The sequence below is a fragment of the Lipophrys pholis genome (genome assembly GCF_963383615.2).
Source record: "Lipophrys pholis genome assembly, chromosome: 11".
Taxonomy (NCBI): Eukaryota; Metazoa; Chordata; class Actinopteri; order Blenniiformes; family Blenniidae; genus Lipophrys; species Lipophrys pholis.
Window position 1 is genome coordinate 6,742,449 of NC_137631.1, and position 19,705 is coordinate 6,762,153.

Here is a 19,705-nt window from a genome sequence, read left to right on the forward strand (position 1 = left end):
CCCCCCCCCCCCCCCCCCCCCCTCCACACACACACACACACACACACACACACACACACACACACACACACACACACACACACACACACACACACACACACACACACACACACACACACACACACACACACACACACACACACAGTCCTACCCCCGAGCTGTTACTATCTTTAGCTCATTTCCGTCGTGTCTTGTCACTCGTGTTCTCCTCTACTGCACTTAAATCTGGTATCTAAACCTCCGGGCCATCCAATATCCTGTACTTCCCCTGCACAGGAAGCAACGGAGTGAGGGAGAGAACGAAGCCTGGGTCATCCATGTTATTGTAAATGAAATGCAATTACACAAACATGCATGGCTTTTACAGGGTCGGAGAAAATGGCCGCACCTGAATGGAATCTTTGTGAACGACGGCGAAACACCGCGCATTGACATCTGATCAGGATCACACGCTCATTCGCACAGAATCTTTGGATGTACAACCGCAAAGGAGACACACGCACACACACACACACACAAACATAAACACAAACAGACAGGACAGAAGTCTGTGTCTGTGGCAGGAGGCCTGGTGATAGAGGACACCTAGTCTGGTCAAGCTGGCGTCACTGCTAACGTCTGCAGGGACACGAGAGATGGTGCAAGAAACCAAATCTAGCCTTTGGCTATCTAATCACCTCTGGCACAGTCGCCGTTTGCTCTGATACAACTCAGAGGACTTTTCATTGGCAGAAACTATGTTGCAGAAGGCTTTAGGTTCAACACCGCCATATTGAATTCACACACTTTACTTCAACCTGGTATTGAGGTCCACTGAAGGTACCTTTAGCGAGCTAGCCCCTCTCCTCCGCTCAGAGGACATTGTGCTTCTCGTAACGACGAGCACACCATACAGAAGCTGTCTCGAACCGTCCTCCCTGGCCTCATTTCACGCTTGCCACTCTTCGTGTGTCTCATAGCAGACTTGATCTGTGTTCAGTGCAATGGGTTTGACAGTCTCCATGTCACCGCCCACCCGGCCAAAGCAGAGGAGACTCAGGCAGAAAGCACACTGCTCCACATTTCGAAGGAGACACAGATGTTTTTAATTTGCTCGATAAATGGAAACGCTGCAAAAAAGCGAACAAGAGTTGTCGCTGCAATTCTGATTCTTTTTGGACAACTACCAAAACTTTGGCATCATGCGTCCTCTGTCTCGGCTAGACTTTGTTTAGCAAAAGTTAATGATAATTACTACACAGAGATTTTGTTTTGGTTGCAAGATCAATTTCAGTTTGACCATTCTTGATGTCTTAATGTTATCAAAACAATAAATTAGCGGTAAGCTTACACTGAGGTCAAGATGCCAGAGCTAAGCTGTGATTCATGTGCAAAAACACATCTTCAAAACAAAAGTCTTTCTTCATGCATTAACAAAAAGTTGATCAATTCACACATTGCAAACGGAAATAAATAGCACGGTTGCACATACTGACAAAAAAAAAACAAGGCTAAAAGAGAGACTAGAAATCTTATTTAACCACTTGTTAGCAATGCATATAAAAGGTTGGGGGGGGGGGGGGTGTAAGGGCTCGCATGGTGTAAGGATCTCTGGAGCAATGTGATGAGAGCAATTTGCTGAGTGAAGGAGCACTATCTTAAAAGTTGCCTTTGACAAATCACTACAACAAATTGTGTAACTTGCCCACACTGGGGTAACAAGGACCCACTCCTGGAGTCACGCCCGGGTGGTGGAGTTCATTGGTGAGTTCATTAACGAGCTCCTGGTGGCTCGCCATCTTCAAAAATCCCACCATAAGGAAACGGTGCGGTTTGTGGGGCTGCTTCGTCTCTACACTAGAAGGAGCCAGTTGATGTGGTTGGGACATCTATGAGGATGCTGCCTAGTCACTTCAAATTGGACATTTACTGGGCAAAACCAACTGAAAAGTCCCTGTTGTTGACCAAGACCCACTGGAGAGATTGAATCTCGTGTTTGACTAAAAAAGAAAAACTAAAGGAAGTTGTGAGAGGACAGAGATTAAGGGGTGACTGGATGCTTGGATGAATGGACGGATGGAATATACGACATAATGGTACACTGAACCTTTACTAACAACAGATCATTCGAGCCAGGTTTCAAAGAAACACTTCATTCAGAGGCGATGAGCCCTGCCAGTGCTGCAAAGCGTACTGCAGAGCTCAGCGGTGGATGCAAAAACAGAAGGAGGGAACAAAGCACAGCTGATGCCACACCAGTGTCATCATATCATCACTGACGTCAACTAATCCCTTGAATGCCAGTTAAAATGCATGCAGAAATGTATCATTGCATATGCAGAGTCCTACTCTTACTTGCTTTTAGAGTAATTGCATGTATATCTGTACCTTTATGGAGAGTATTATCAAATCGAGGCGTTCCCAAGGGGTTTGACCTGTGAGCAACTATTTTCATTCCGTATGCTTGCATTGGTCCAAATCACTTCAAAGCTATGCAGACGACATACAGCTATACTTCAAACACCCTGAAATTTGAGAAGACACTATTGAGAACTGCAGAACTGTATAGCAGAACTGGACTTTTTCTCACTGCACCAGGAATACGGACTGGGGCAAAGAAAAGTCTGGAAGCTCATGAGTCATGGACGTTTAAGAAAAAAGAAAAAAAAAGAAAATTACAGGAAAGTGATGTATAGTTGATGAGAAGAGACGGCCTGAAATTAAGGACACTTAGGTCACAGATGGCAGCGGGAACTCTGAGTACAGGAACTTCCCCATCCGACCGCCCACGTAAACCAACCTCAGGCCATCTCCGAGCCTCTCCTCCTCTCTCGCCCCCCCCTGCACTCTCAACGCTTCCGCCCACGCTTGGACCCATTAGGGTGATGGAGGGGAAACTCGGACGTGGGGGGGGGGGGGGTGAAGGGAAAGCACTCCGATGATGATGACGGCAGCAGCAAGGAGGAGAAGAAAATACCCAGAGGGGTAGACCAGAAGAAAGGCGACGACGAAGAAGAGGAGTGGAGAGGAGATTTCTCAGCGATGGACGAGACGTGATGAGAACAGACAGGAGTAGTTGCACTGGGGGCTCCCTGCTCTGAACCAACCCAAACAGGAATGACCCCCTACACACACATTCACACTCCAGTAGCCAGTGACTCATGCACAGACATCCCCCAGCAGAACACACACACACACACACACACACACGAAACATGGACAATCTGCATATGTATTAACCCTAGTATATAGATACAGCTGACAACGCATGCAAACACATGTGCCTGTGTGCGGGTGTGTGTGTGTGTGTGTGTGTGTTCATTTTAGCAGAGTTCGCACTGGCAGCATGAAAGGGACAAGCTATTTTTGGCAAATGCTAAACTGATGTATATGTATTAACTCTGGGTGACACCAGGGTGCAGTCAGTTAGTCAGTGAGTTAAACAGGCAGGCAGCAACTCCAGCTCGTCTATTATTAGAGCGGCTGCTGCTTCCTGGTCAGGACCCCCAGGGGCCCAGGCACAGGCACGTGGATTTCTACTCTCTCCCTCTCGCTATCGCTCTCTCTCTCTCGCTCTCTCTCTGATCTCCAGCCCCGCACCCTCACCACCACATCTCTCTCCCTGATCTCTCACGGGTCTTTTCACTCAGGCACGCACAGGCGACTCATGCAGCAAGCAAAAAAAAAGTGAGCTCCTTCAGAAACACAGAGAAAGAGAAACAGCCTCCGCAGCAGCTTTGGGTGTAAACAGTACTCTTTCCAACACGTGATTCATGAAAGTTCTCCAAACCGAAGTGGAAATGAAAAATCCTTGCATGTGACTATATCCCATCAAAGCTGCTCACACCTGCAGCGACGGTGAATTTTGTGACTATTTTTCAACCAAATATATAAACCAAGTCACGACATTTCGTATATTGCTGAAGATCTTGCCTTGCTCACATAACACAGGTATTTCTGCCTCCATAAACAGTCGGCATGGATGTCTGTCACAATACAAACAGTGGAGACTGGTGAAATGAGCCTTGCTCACAGAGGCTAATAGATCTTGATATGCCGGTTCGCTCCTTACTAGAATGCAATAGGACTCTTCCGGAGATGCTTGCATTATTGTGGACAACTTGTCAACAAGTTACCTTAGAGGTGTGTCATTTAGATTGTGGCACAGGGAGAACATGCGTCCACCACACAGAAATGTCCCCGCCCTGAGCTGAACCCAGCTCTTGTTCATGTGACCGACAGCGCCAACCAGGACCTCACCGTAACAGAAGTGAAAATACATCATAGTTGGCTGTTTACTTGTGTCTAAACATTGTCAAATCTATTACAGATGTGGCAGTGAGCCTCCTCCTTATGAATGACTTCTGGCTAAACACTCCTTCCTGTTCATCTGAATTGCCCGTGTCCCGTGAGGCTGATTTATAGACGTGTTTACTGCAGTCTTGAACCAAAACCACTTATCTCGACTTGGCCATCCTTGTTCCAAATGACTTCCACTTGGCTTGGTCCATTCATGGTTTCCCTCCTACGCAGCAGCAGAATGCAGGAAAGCAGTTGCAGAGACACGGGGGCCGTAACGCAACAGAGGAAGAACTACTGGTCCGGCGGGGGCCATAACTCACGTATCCACACTTTACGCGGAGGTTTCTCTGCAAAGGGACTGGATAAAGGAGAGGATGATTTGCTTGTCAAATGCCTTTATGACGACGACGGTCACGAGAGATGTCCTTTAAACAAACACATAGGGTTTGGCCTCGTATCTAGTGATGTTCCCAATTTTTTGATCCAATCCTGATTCGATTATTATTATCATTATTATTATAGTTATTATTATTTTCTTTGTAATTTGACCTGAAAAGTGGTTTCATGGTATACAAAATTAACTCTTCCACAGCTCTGCTGTATGAGACCTGCAAAACTGGCGAGCAACACTGCTGGCTCTAACGGAGGGCCTGTTTACGCAACAATTTCAAGTGAAAAGGCAAATCTTTCATTGTGTTTTGGGTGTTCATCTACTTGACAATGGCGGTCGGGAACAATGAAAACACAACTTATTGAAAATGGCTCGTAAATGGCTCCAGAAAGATGCACCTACACTAGAGAACTGGATTGAGGGAATCAGGGAGATTCATGAGAGGGAAAGACTGACCTTCTTACTACGCCTGCAAAAGGAATCATACACGGCAAAATGGACTAAATTAAAGACACATTTCCAGATAAAAACAAACAGCAGTGCCAACTCTTGGCCTGGCATGCTCGCTGCATCTTTTCCAGCGTTTCTGCCATTCCCTTGTAAATGGACATCGTTTTTGAGAACGTTGCCTTGTAAATGCAAAACTTTTCCAAAGAAGAAAATGCAAAAAAAAAACAACGCGTCTAAACGGGGCCCCACAGTGGTCGTTTTAAATGATCTTGTATGTTGGTTGCGGATCAATTAAAAAGCGCTAAGATCGGCCCCGATCCAACACTACCAATCAGGAGATCCCGACAGACATCGTATGCTGAGCTGGATTAGACAATCCCGGTCACGGTCTCAGGATCACTGACAGCCTTAATTAACAAAGACAGTTTGAATGCTGCTCCGAGCTACTCGCAAGAAGCAGGAATGCAGCAAAACATGAGGTGATTTTCACACTGACACCAGCGGTGCAAAAAAACCCCAAAAAACAAGAGCTTTCAGGTTAAAGGGACAACGTCCACAATATCGGTCTACTTCCATACCAAGCTGTTTTCCTTCACATAAATACTGCAGCGGTCTTCCGCTCGGCTCATGAGCAGTGTAATATCAGTCAAACTTAAAGTAGTGAACAATTTTATGAAAGATATATTGGACAGTGTATAGATGTAGTGTAAATGTGGTTATAGTCCCTCTGGATATATGTGGTCAGAGGTTTTTGTGGGCTTTTCATTGCTCGTGCGCGGTCAGCCGGTAGCAGTCCTGTCAGCCATGCGGAACAGAGCCGCGCTGCAGCGCACAGAGGTACAGATGTGAAACCATACGAGTCAAATCGGCTGCGCCCATTCTGTCCATCCTGCTGAGGGATAAACGTTTGCTGGATAATAAAGTGGATGATTTGGGACTATGGGGGAGGCAGTGTGTGTGTGTGTGAGTGCGCAGTTTCATTACAAAAACAAACAACAGCAACCACTAGTGGCCCTGCATGGAAACTGCATCGTTTTCAGCATTTCGGCTGTTTCAGCGTAAATGGACATCGTTTTCAAAACGTTTCTGCGTAAACGCGAAACTTTTCTGAAACGAAAATGCGTAAACTGACCCTAAGGTTTCTTGGCGACTTTGAATGGCCTGTAGTTATGGAAGCTGGAGTGGTTGTTGGCCAGTACACCCAGTAGAAGGTAGTTTGGTCTAATACAGAAGATCAACAGTCAACCCAACAATTTTCAAGCTTTCTAAACACAATGTCCAGGTAATGTCATAGATTTGCTTGCTTCTTGAAGATATCTGACATTTCTGTTGACTTCCATGTCCAGGGTCTCTTAATTATACTGCGCAGCACTGCCCCGCACTCGTCCACGTTATTACTCAGTTTGCTTCGGATCCTCAAGGCTCCCAGGATATGAACCAAAATCATGATTGCAGAAGATACGCAGAACGCTCCGTCCTTATCCGTCTTAATTGTGTGATTAACTGACGGCTCCACAATAGGTCTCATGTATATAAACATCTAAACCAATGGTGTCTAAACTTTTATTATACAGACAATACATATGAACTGCAGGGCCCCTCAAATATGAAATTTGTTTCTGTAATTAGCCTAATTTTGCTGAGACCTTTGCTGTTTGGTGCATATTCAATCATATTTTCACAATATTCTGCACCAACAGCAGCTCTGTTAGCGCTCCAGCTGTTAGTCGCGTTCAAAATGTCATTACGACTGATTTGTTTGTGGAAGAGTATCAAAACTATACATTTTTGGAAAGTTTATTGTGTAATCTTTCCATTTGCCTTAATACCTATATGGCGGTCATCTTGGATTTTATGAAATGGCTGCCATAAAAAAAAGTCTTACGTCAATATCTCAGCTTCTAAAAAAAAAAAAAAAAAACGTCGAAATTTCAGTTTGTCCACCAAACCACCATTTAAATAAACTAGATTCAACCACAAACTCATTTATGACTGAAATTTTAAATGTTATTGAATGTTTTACAAAACGACAATAGTCAGACCACGACATAAACATGAAATGAATAGGTATTTGCAGAAACTGCTGGAGCAAATGCCTCAACTCAGAGCATTGGAATCCTTGGCCCGGAAAATGGTAGTTTCGCTGTCAAAATAAAAGCTCTAGCTTAGCGATATTGATTGAAAACATTTTTACGGCAGCCACAGCCATTTTGTAAAATCCAAGATGGCCACCATAGAGGTCTCGAGGCAAATGGAAACATTGTTTTTGTGATCGCTTATACTATAAGGGCTGCAAAAATGGACACCTCTACCGTACCCTGATGATCTAATTACATGCGCTTCTTATGTGCACCAGCAGGTGGCGGTAAATACCTTCTGTGGGCTGCTGCATCGAGCAAGCGGCGAGGCCTTGATTACTCACGGACCTGCAGCAAGCTGACAGCGAAGCCATAATGAGTGCATTTTTAGAAACAAAGCAACTGAGTCAGATCATTCTGGAAGATATGTCCTCCTAAATGCCAGACACGGAATTACATTTTGGTGCAAGAATACACAAAACCAATTATTTTGCGCAAGCCTAACCTCGATGGCAGTTTGCGTGACTGAGGAAGAGATATTTAACCCCACGACGCACAACGTAAACCCCTCGGTTAAGAAGGCTTCTTTTATTCAGCCTGTACATTAAGGCCTACCTACAGCAATCTATCGTTTCTGCCCATTTATCCGGGATCAAGCTCTGCAGAGTAAGCGGATAGCGCTAATTCACATCCAGGGTTTTACCTTGCAACATATTGTGAATTGCTCACTGGAGTTCAAGGCCGGGTCGGAGCCCTGCTGGCCAGAGCTGAGCCTTCAACACCAATGAAAAAAAGAAGAAAAACAAAAAAAAAAAAAGAAAGGAAGGAATGATGTGACGAGCACAAAGTGCAGCTCGTGTGGGTGTTGGGAGACGTGTAAGAATCAACGGCATGGTGAAGTCTGCAGACGAAAATATGCCTTCTCTAGAAGAAAAAACTATTTTATACTTCGAGAAGAGATGTCAGTGTTGGGGCAGGTTTGAGTGAAACTCCACATTGGTCTGCACTGCCACCTGGTGGTCAAGACTGCTTCCTCAAACCCTCTCACGTTCTGGCCTTGATTTTTATCCTCATGAATTTGTTCTCTACAAACAGAGAAAGTAACTTCAGGTGGAATAAAACAGCCGTTATGTTGAGCCTTCAGGTGTTTTACTCCTAATATGAACACAGATACAGGTACTTTTAACTTCTTAAAAATTTCAACCAGGTTGTTTTCTTTTTAATTCAGTCATTAAAGGACTTCCTCATATGTGATTGCTGGACGAGTTCAGCATAGAACAGCTGGTTTCTTCACCTCAAACATTGAACCCTGGACATCAGACCTTCAAACATGGAAAGTGCAAATGTACGCTTCAGTTAAGATTTTTTGTTTATTTCCACATTCTTGATGAGTTCCATCGTTCGCTATTCAGACCAATGCTGATTTCCAAAGGTGCATCAAACAAAATATACATCTCCTCAGACTCTCCGCCACACTGGCCTGTCTCCCTGACACAGTCCAGAAACTAGTTGCTCTCCCGTCCCCTCATTGCCTGGAAGCTATATTTCCCTCCCACATTGCTCAAGCGCCCCCTAGAGGGTGAACATAAAACCTGCACATAAGGCCAGTCAAAGGTGAATAACGAAAACACGAATAAACAAACAATATAAACCTATAAAACATCAAATATCTCCTACAATAAGTATTTAGAATTATGTAAATGTTAATAAATGAAACATGGAGTTAAGTTTAAACTTCCTCCTACTCGTTTTGGGAAATGTTAAAAACACAGAGGATCCGTAAAACTACCTTTTGATCTGTTTGGGTGCTTAAACTCCAAGCACTCTGAATTGCTTGAACAAACAAGCTGTTAACTGTATATCAGTGCAGATGGAGGTTAGGGTTAGGGTCAGGCTGTGTCACCCGAAGCCATGCCAGGACTGATATGATTACAAACAAGTGATAAAAGTGACTATCCAGGCTGGTCTGATGCGGGTGTGTGACGATGGACTTACTGCGCCGTGCCAGCTCTCCATGCTGCCGTGGCCAGCCGGACCCAGCTCGATGACGTGCGGCTCGGCGGACCGGGTGTCTGCCACCGTGGGACTGATCTGTGGAGGAAAACAGCCGGTAAACCACCAAAATCCCCGATTCAGTTCATTCTAGCAGGTATTTGAAGAAATGCCGCATCCAAAATACATCTGACTTGTAAAGGCACACTTATGTAAAGATTAATCCAACTGTTCAACATATCACAGTGTTCCTGTGAATATCAGCTAAGGAATGGCTTTGTCTCCCGGAGATTATAAACTAGAGAGGATTCATTTTCATCACTTGGAAATCTACTTCAGAGGTTTTCAGTGTATATTTTACAGTATTTAACCAGAAAAAAAACTTTCAGACAAAACAACTGATATAATACCAGAGCATTCAGAAGTGAAAACTTACAACAAAGATAAGATAATAACTCTGGAGTCTAGATTAGGTACAGTAATTAAGCATGCTGTTGCGCCTCATGCGAGTCTATTTATGCCTTTTTCCTGCCTAAACAATGCATTTAGCCATGAAACACCCAAATTCTTTACTTCATTCTATATCTAAGGTCATGTTCAATTTGTATATGCTGTCGTGTTTGTTTTGTTTTCGTGTCTGTTATAAGAGTTCAAAATTATCAAAATACTGCTTTAAAGAAATTAAGCCATGCAGCACCAAACGTTCGACAGCAGCTTCATTGTCCTATTGATGTCACCTCATACAAACAACAACAACAATAATATTAATCCCTTGGGGAAATTCATTTTTTCCACATTAACTCCCTTGTACAGCCACATTTTGGCACAATTTTGCGCTGATGGGGGTCAAAGGTCTCGCTCAAGGACCCACAGTGGTGACCTATCCATTGCTTCACTCCAACCAGCAAACTCTCAATCCCCCGTAATCAAAGTCAGCTTCTTTAACCACAAGGCCTCCACCGCCCAAATCACAGAGCTTGTAGCAATATGAAGCCAGTTTCTGCTTGGCAAGATTTGATAGTAGAGATGCACCAATACCAGTATCCGGTATCAGGTCTGACACTTCAATAGTAACAAAAAACACAAACTCTAAATCTGAAATATCAAGAAGAAGGGCAAAAGTAATATAAAAGTAGTATACTAGTCTTCGCATATCATTTGCGTACGGAGTATGAATTAGACTTGATGACATTCAATAAGTACTGGTATCGGTACTCGGTATCGGCAAGTAGCTAAAGATTAGTACTCGTACTTGTACTCGTCCCCTAAAAACCTGGTATCGGTGCAACTCTGTCTGATACGTTCAGCATCAAAGTGACCAAAAATCCAGAAAAATACGACGAGGAGAGCAATTAATAGAATCAGACTTGCACAGTCTTGCATCACCAAAATAATCCAAAGTGGATTCCACCTGCTGAGGTTGTCTGGCAGCATAGTATTAACCTCAACTGGAGGATCTAGAGGATTGAAGCGGATTGTTTTGTTAACGGAGACGTTCTTTCGAACAATCAAACAATGTCAATTGAAAAAAAAAATGAAAAGTTCTTTTAAAATCCAGTGTTGATGTGCAGAGTGGAAGCAGCCGGACCTGAATGTCTGCGGGCTGCGGGCAGTGAAGGTGTGGCACCCTGGGGTGAATATCGGACAGGTGGGGCGGGGGATCCGGGGTGGACCTGTGTGCGTGTCGTTGTAGGACGTCCTGATACGACTTGGCGTCGAAGTTCGTCCTCCACAGCAGCACCTGAAGAGGGCACAGCTCGTTGAAATCACTTCCTGCTTCAGAAGTACGATCGCAGAACAAAAAGCTGAAAGTGTTGCGAGATCCCCCCCCCCCACCCACCTGGCTGTCGGCGCCTCCCGAAGCGAAGAGCTCCCCATCCCTGGAAAAGGACACCGTGATCACAGGTCCCTGAGGAACGCAGTGAATTATTGTTACCACAGGAAAACACCCCAGCAATCTCAACACACGTCCACAAAGGGGACACGTTGACTCCAAATGTGAACATTCTTCAGTACTTCTGCCACGTTGTAGAAAATAACCGCATTTTTCACAGACATTTAAACTCACGCTAACACGATGCAGCGCCAAACATGAGGAATAAAAGCTCTTTTTTCAATCATTCACAGAAACAAAGCGCAAGACGCTCGAACCAGAAATGTTTTATGTGATAAAACAATGTTTCCATCTTATTTCCCTTTCAATTCAGCCACCAAATTATCTTTGAAAATAACATTTATCTCCCGGTTCAAGGTGATAAATGTGACATTTAAAAGGTTTTTATCTTCATATTTAAAATGGCTTGCTTTTCTCTGCAGGTGACACGTGTCGGGTTTTTTGAAACGCACCTTTTGATCAATTGTAGATCCAAATAAAAAGAAGAATCTCAAGAGGGAAATAGAGCGTTTCATTCAATGTGGAGGCGCTCACTTTCTTTCACTGCTGATTACGCTACTTGTGTGATTGATGAGTGGAGAGAAGCAACAACAAAAGGTATGCAGAACGCCCTAAAGCAGCTAAAACTTGTGAGCTGGACGCAGAAAAGTTAAAACAGCTCAAAGAGAGAAATGGACAAGCTCGCTAAAACGGGACTAGAAGGAAAAATGAACAGCTCAAACAGGTAAAATAGCTAAAACACACCCAAAAAAGTGGCTAAAACAGTAGAATCAACTGAAAAGGTTCAGAGCAATAAACAGCCAGAGTCGTCTACCATTCTAAACTGTGGCTTGAAAACCTCAGAAATGCAACATAAGACAGATTCTTTCATGTGGAAAATTAAAGAAAATGACTTACAGGAGCCACTTATACTTATTGTTGGCAGGCGATTCAGTTGAAATATTTCCAGTTGTTGCATGATTTGGACACTTGGTGGCAGTAGTTTGGCCAAAGGTTTAGAGGGCAGAGGTCACAGGAAGAGGAGGTGCACAGGTCGGCAGCGAGCAAACGTTTCTCACTTAATTTTAATGACAATTAATTCTTCAACGTTTCTAGTGTCCAGTTCTTGTCATTACTGCGCAGGTGGAGCAGGAGTGAACCAACGCAGGACCCAAACAACAGAATTTCTTCTTGTGGTTTCATCTAATGTTTATTTGTTTGAAGCAAATTATGAAAATAGTTCAGTTTTCCTAGAGAGTAGTATATCTGTACTAGTTTGGTCCGGTTCTGTTTGCTGCTCTGGTGAGAAATAACTGTTTGCCCTCCCCTTACCTGTGACCGCCGCCCTCTCACCTTTGGCCAAACTACTGCCACCAAGTGTCCAAATCATGCAACGACAATAAAGATTTCAATAAACCAAATATCCTGCCAGCAATGCCTGTTGCGGTGCTAAAGGCTTGCAGACCTTGTGTCCATGCAGAGTGTAGATGAGGCGTCCCTCCAGCAGGTCCAGGATTTTAATGGTGCCGTCGCTGGAGCCGCTGATCAGGTAGTTGTTGGACGGGTGGAAGGAAAAGCTGTTGATTGCCGCACTGTGGACTGAATGAAACACAGCAGCTGGGAGACAGCGCAGGAATCTTCCCTGTGATCTACAAGAGGTTAGAGACAAAAGCTTCGGTCTGAAGAGGGTCTGACGGACCTTGATAGTGCTGAATCAGCTTGTTGGTGCGTAAATCCCAGATCTTCAGGGAACTGTCGGCTCCTGACGAGGCGATACACGTACCGCTGGAGTTAAAGTCAACAAACGTCGCTGATCTGGGGGGGGGGGGGGGGGGGGGGTGTACAAATTAACAAAATAAAAGTTGTTTAAAAGTATAACACGACACATAATGCAGTAGATGTCAGAGGGAAAGACAACCGAAAATATAAGTAGTAAAAAAATTTTAAATATAAGAAATCTTCTAGTTGATCTAACACCGATGTAACCTGTCGGTCGTTCTTATTAGGCATTATCATGTACAGAAGTATTGAAATATAGGGAGAAAGAAAGAAAGAAAGAAAGAAAGAAAGAAAGAAAGAAAGAAAGAAAGAAAGAAAGAAAGAAAGAAAGAAAGAAAGAAAGAAAGAAAATTGTGCATAGATAGGTAGATGTAAAAAAACTGTAAATGAAAAACAAATTAAAAGAGACAAATAATAATAATTAAGGTTGGAAAAAATACACGTATAAGTATCTAAATAACTTTGAAAAGAAAGAAAGAAAGAAATACTTTATAGTCAAGAAATAGAATAGAATAGAATAGAATAGAATAGAAAATAAATGTATGCATTTATTTGTACTGAAGTATTTTTTTTAATCATTTAGCGACGTGAGGCAGTAATCTGGCTGAGATCCAGCTCATGTGCAAATCCAGTGAGACGAAGAGGGAGAGTGTTGTGATGCGGGATTCACCCTCTGGAGTCTGTGAAACAGTTGATGCAGTGTTTGGAAGACGTGTCCCACAGTCGGAGGCAGCGGTCGTCCCCGCAGGACGCCACGAGGCGGCCGTCCGGAGAGAACCTGACATCCAGGAGAGATGCTGCTTTATGCCACAAAGACTGAAACGTGATGGTTGAGGCACGTCGCCGGTGTCGTTGACGGCATACCGAGCACAGCGCACCCAGTTGGTGTGCTGACTGAGGGAGTAGATGAAGCACCGCCGATGGACGCTCCACACTTTGACCGACTTGTCATCGGAGGCCGTCACCAGTCTGTGGCCGTCCCGGGAGAAGGCCACGCTGCGCACCGCCGCCGTGTGGGCTTTGAAGACGGTCGAATCTCCGTTCCTGAACACACACACACACACACACACACACACACACACACACACACACACACACACACACACACACACACACACACACACACACACACACACACACACACACACACACACACACACACACACACACACCCAAAACATCCCACATCAACACCCAGCATCCCAACACTTGGTTCCTATGCAGTCAAAAGCGACCGACACGTACAGGGTGGGCGTCCACAGCCGCACCGTCCGGTCCTTGGAGGAAGTTGCCACCAGGTGGCCGGCGGGGGAAAACTGCACTCCGGTGATGGCGTCCTGGTGGCCCACGAAGCGGAAGGCTCTGGCCTTGGGGGCCAGATTCCAGATCATCAGACACTTATCCACCGAGCCCGAGGCTGCAGGGGGGCGCAGAGAGAGGACGACGGAAAACAGATTAAAAGTGCACAATGACACCACGGCCCCGTTAACGCGACAACGTTTTGGAGTGAGAACAGAAAACTTTCCTTTCCGTTTCGAGGGTCCGTTTACACGACAACGGTGCTCGGTGTCACTTTATGAAAACGCTCCGACGGTGCCTCCGTAGAAACGGAGAAAAACGTCACTTTTCTGAAATGCTGCTGCTCTGGTGCGCATGCTCAACACTGCCGCAGTAAATAGTTCTGCACATGCGTGAGAAGATGGACAATAATAACAATGGTGGCCTCCAGAGTGTCATGACTACCAGTCCATATTCTCCTGGGACTTGGTACTTTTATAGTTGACAGGAATAACAATACAACTTGGTCGTCTGTCCATACGAATGTCCATGTTCTCCCACCGTTAATGTTTAAAGCATATTGTTTCTATGCACACGTGTGCGATTTCATTGCAAAAACAAACAACAGCACCCACTAGTGGACCTACATGCTAACTACGTCATACATAATTTTCATAATTTCTGCCATTTCCATGTAACGGACATCGTTTTCAAAAGCATGTAAACGAGAAATTTTTCTGAAACAAAAATCGCAAAACCGACGCGCTTTTACTTGAAAAGTAGCATTACGCTGTCTTACAGTGACATCTAGTGGTCACAGATGGTACATACAATGGTATTGTTTCAGATATTGTGACTATAAGTCATAAGATAAGCTCAATGACTAAAAAAAACGGTGTGACTTATATTCGGGTGTATATTCCAGCGTATTACTCACCCAGCTGCTTTCGATTGGGACTGAAGTCCACACATGTGACGGCGCCTTTGTGTCCTTTGAAATGTCTCTCCAGGGTGGGATCATCCTGCAACGACAACACGCTTGATTAAGATGAATAAAAGATCCCTGTTTACGTGACAACATTTCAAATGAAAATGCACCGTGTCCTCTGACAACAGACAGTTTGAGTTTACACTGCGTCTCGGGGTGTTTGTTGTTGTCTGGTACCGCTTCAGCTTGCAGTTTCAAACTTTCGTTCATCAGTGTTTCACCTGAACAGATGCATTCAGCTCTAAAGTTAGTGGTTTTGTGACATAAATAAATTAAATGGTGAGTAACGCCCTTTAAAACATTAAAAAATCATTATTTTTCAATGAAAATGCCATGTCAGCAATGCCTTTAGAAAGGCTGTTCTTTGTACTTAAAAGGTCTTTGAATTCTTTGCAAAAAAAAATTGGTCTCCCCTCGCTTTATACTTTAAAGAGGAATAGAAAAAAGTGATTTGGCTTTCAGATAAAACACAATAAGACATTGTAGGAATTTACTCATTTTTATTGAATATATTGACTGAAAAACACCACATACAGTGTTTACCACCAGAGTAAATGGAAAGGCTTGACACTTGTGGATCAGCATTTTATTTTATTGTTCTTGCTATTGACTGATTTATTTATTTATTTATTTATTGTCCATTTTTTATTGTTTTGTTTTGTTATGTTCAGTATGTGTTCACTTTGTAGTGTTGTATTACGAAATTATAAAAAAAATAATAATAATAATAATATTGATCTCACTGACTGTTCTGTGTGGAGCAACACTAAAGCTTTCCCAGCGGGACAAAGAAAGTATTTCTATTCTTTTCACACTCATCAGATAACCCACACACACAGAGAGAGAGAGATGCTCTTCTCAGACCTTTCACTGAAAACTTTTGCATAAATCTGAGTAGATGGGTGATTTGTGAAATACCAACATGTGATGACTCCCAGCAGCTGCTCCTGTCCAGCTCCACACTGAGCTGCTGCCAGGCGATTGGCTGGTTTGCGTAGGTGAACAGGTAATAAAGAGATAAGCCTACAGTTTGGATTTGGATCTTTTTTTTAATAGGAGACAACTTGTTGAGGAACTTTGATCGTCTTCCAGAGTCGTCTCGAGGCAGGAAGTGTCTGACAGCCTCCATCTCTACAATCCTCTTAGCCAGCAAACTCGCTTAGTCGGCCAGATTTGACAGCAGCGCTCTTTAAAGCCAAATCTTTGCTGTTTTTTTCATTCTAACAGAAGTAGTGAGATGAAGAGACTCACCAAGACGGACGCCATTGAGACAGACTTGTGGAGGTTTCACCGCCTTGATGGAGAAGTTTGAACCGAGCCGCTCGTCGCTTCCATGATCGCACTCACTTTCACGCCTGTAACACGGGCTTTAGCTTCCCCGTTAAATATAAAGAAAGCGTGCAGAAGAATACTCGGTATTTCTGCAGTGTCTAGAGAAATACGCCTTTTTATGGCGTGCAGTGAAAACACGAGCAACCCGCAGCTTGGTGTTTCGAATCGGTTGACAGTGGTGCGTTTGAGGCACTTGCGAAAAAAAATGGAAGAAAACTATTTGCTTCCTAACAACGGTATTCACATCACGTTAATATTATTTCAATCATACTATATATTTGTATAGTTGACAAATATGACTATTATGCGCGTTTGAAAATCCAAATAAGAGTGTATAATGCACATAAAGTGCAAAATGTAAGTAATACTTTTGAATCAAAAAAACTGGTAAGGGACTTGAATGCAGCACAACACTGAGGTGGAGCGTTTCTCGCTGCTGAGCAACCGGTCAACCTATGATGTATCGACTTCTCTGATTGGTTGTTGGAAACACACCGACGAATCAGCGTCGAATTTATTGGAGGAGTGAAGTGGCGCGAGTGGACGTCTCTTTGAAAAAGATATCTCTGAGTCGGTGCATCGGTGTAACTGAGCTCACGATTTATTGACGTCAGCTATGATTAGTTTGTTAACTCGCTGATTGGCATTGATACGCCATCGTAACGCTCCCTTTAATTACCAACGAGCCAACATGTTGGCTTTACCATTACCATGTCAACGCTGTAGGAGTGACAATATAAAAGAGATCATTTCAAATTCTTATCACATTTTATCTTCTGTACAAAGAGTTTTAGGATTCACTGGGAGAACCCCGTGATAAAAAAAAAAAACTGTATACTATTTTTCCCTTGCAGTACTTGAACGGGAAGTTGGGCTACGTCACAGATGACGTGTCGTGACGTCACTGTAATGTAGTATTTAATTTTAACCATGTCCAACGACAACGTCTTGAGCGCTGCTGCACTAGACTGTCAGTAAACATTATGTTTTACATCGAGGCAGAAGGTCAAAAGTACAGGGATCAAAGAAAAATGACAAAATCAACCATTCTGAACCTCTGCCATCAAAACAAAGGAAAAACTGGTTAAAATTGAGTTCAAGCAGAAGAAGAGCACTTTTAATTGGAAGAAACGTGATCTCAAAACTCTACATTTGATCACATAAAAAGACGTTACAAATGCTGTAATCCAGAAATGCTTCAACTGAAGACTACATGGTAATGGAGATTCTATTGGCTCCATTTTTAATGTTATAAAGGCGCTTCCTGGACATGGAGCTTAGGAGAAACTCAGTGAGATTTATGTCAGAAAGTTTAAAAACTCCACAAAGATCATTTTGAGACTATTGCAGGAGCCATTTTATGTTTGATTTTTTTTTTTTATCGCTTATGCACTTTTGCTGTGTTTTCACCTGTAGACTGGCCTCGTGTGCAGTTTTCCTGTTCACCCACAAGGGGGAGCCTGAGCAAAGTCGGAAGCCAATAAAGCCAGTGAGGTGTGAGGGGCATAGTGATGACAGAGTAGGGATGAGAACTGACTCAAGGGTTGAGTTCTTCATCCAAGTGAACCGGGTGTGAGTCATTTGAGTCAGTTGCGCATGCGCACCATGCGCCTCTCCTGTTACATACATGTATGTATGTAACAGGAAGATGCTGAAACACGTCTGAGGGAAATAGAGAAATAAACAATATGTACACATTAGTTTTAAGTGGCACTGGTCTCTTTATTCTACGTTATTTGTGTTGTTTTAGAGGTTTATTTGAAACAGGAACTCAGATAAATATATCATTAGACATAAAATAAATACCAGGTATCCAGAATGACAAAAATACAGTACATATTCTCATTAGATGATTTTAAAGTAAAACATTTTTCCTCCAAAATTCCGCTTTCTTCTTACAAATTTTCAAAAATAGTTTTACAAGTATCAATAAATAACGTGATGTTCAAAGGGCGGAACAATTTAAAGGGGACACCATTAAACGTGACACAATAAGTGCTACTGTTGTATTTTAACATTATTTATTATGTTATGATTCATGTATTAATTCATGTATTTATTTCTACCAGAGTTGCAAAACAAACAATGGATCTAAATGTGTTATAACAGTGCAAATGATTATATTATATGGAGTTGTTCTCTCATATTTTCATATTCATGTCACGTGTGAATCATTGTCAGCAGTAACTGATAAAGCAACCTAAAGCATACAGTATCTACAACAATCATCCATCTTCTATGCCGCTTAAACCTGGCCAGAGTTGCACAGGATTTAGCCAGAAGAAGAAACCAGAGTACCTGAACGCGCAAACTCCACTAAAGAAAAGCTCTGGCCGGTAATTGAACCCACAACCATCTCTCTGTGAGGCAAGAACAGTAACCGCTGCATCACCTGCAACAATCACCTGTATTGTACATTCTACGTTTCCATGCAGCCGTACTCTGCATGCCAACAGATTTTAAGATGGTGTCACTGTGGTGCGTGGGGGTGCGGTTGGGGGTGAAGCGGGTGTAGAGGGTTGAAGAGCAGGGGACACGGCACACAGCCCTGTGGGGAGCCGGAGTTGAGATTAAGGCCCCGTTTACTCGACCACGAATACGAGTGTATTCGCAAATCTTTCTTCACTTTTGGGGGGTACGTTTACGCAGCACCGTTGTGCGGATCCACTGTATCCGCAAACTTTTTACAGCAGCTTCCAAGATGGAAAGATTCTTTCACGGTAGCTTTTCCCTCCTGCAGAGACTGCCGGAGGCTATGGAGTGCTCTTACTGGGCATGCGCAAATCTATCCCCCTCCCTTCCCGTTGAAAATTGTTCCTTCTGCTCATGCGCCTGTGACCAACCATGGAGGACCGTAGTGGTATGACTTGTGGTCCACATTCTAGTTTTATCGTCCGTATCAGTAGTTAAATAATAATCCGATTTATCATCAGTCCATATGAACGTCGGGTTAATTTTTTTCACGTTTATTGCATATCGTTCTCTGCACACGTCTCTGTGGTTTCATTACTAAAACAAGCAACAGTGCCTCCCGTGGCCCGGCATACTAACTGCATCGTCAGTGTTCGGGGGTGGCATTACCTTTTGGCCATCTATACAATGATGTATTAAATATGACAGAAAGGCAGCTTGTCCTCTAGAAGGCCATCAACTAAAGTTTCAAACAACACACATTTACTGAACAAGAGTGGCAAACCTGAAACAAACAAAGCACCTAATTAATGCAAAGCAAAACAGCTGATACCTCCACCAAGCTGTTGACT

At 43.4% G+C, this 19,705-nt stretch overlaps 1 protein-coding gene across 1 annotated transcript in view; it reads right to left on the reverse strand.

Annotated features, from left to right (window-relative positions):
- The window catches only part of poc1b (POC1 centriolar protein B), a 55,821-nt gene extending 39,202 nt beyond the window's left edge, over positions 1–16,619 (reverse strand). Inside the window, exons 1-10 of the mRNA XM_080475771.1 lie at positions 16,362–16,619; positions 15,060–15,144; positions 14,090–14,261; positions 13,709–13,888; positions 13,515–13,622; positions 12,765–12,880; positions 12,531–12,664; positions 11,033–11,101; positions 10,781–10,933; positions 9,196–9,291 (exon numbers count right to left, since the gene is read on the reverse strand). Of these exons, the coding sequence (XP_080331897.1) occupies positions 9,196–9,291; positions 10,781–10,933; positions 11,033–11,101; positions 12,531–12,664; positions 12,765–12,880; positions 13,515–13,622; positions 13,709–13,888; positions 14,090–14,261; positions 15,060–15,144; positions 16,362–16,376 (1,128 nt within the window). The 5' untranslated portion in view covers positions 16,377–16,619. The remainder of the gene's footprint in view (positions 1–9,195; positions 9,292–10,780; positions 10,934–11,032; positions 11,102–12,530; positions 12,665–12,764; positions 12,881–13,514; positions 13,623–13,708; positions 13,889–14,089; positions 14,262–15,059; positions 15,145–16,361) is intronic.
- Between the last annotated feature and the right edge of the window lie 3,086 nt (positions 16,620–19,705).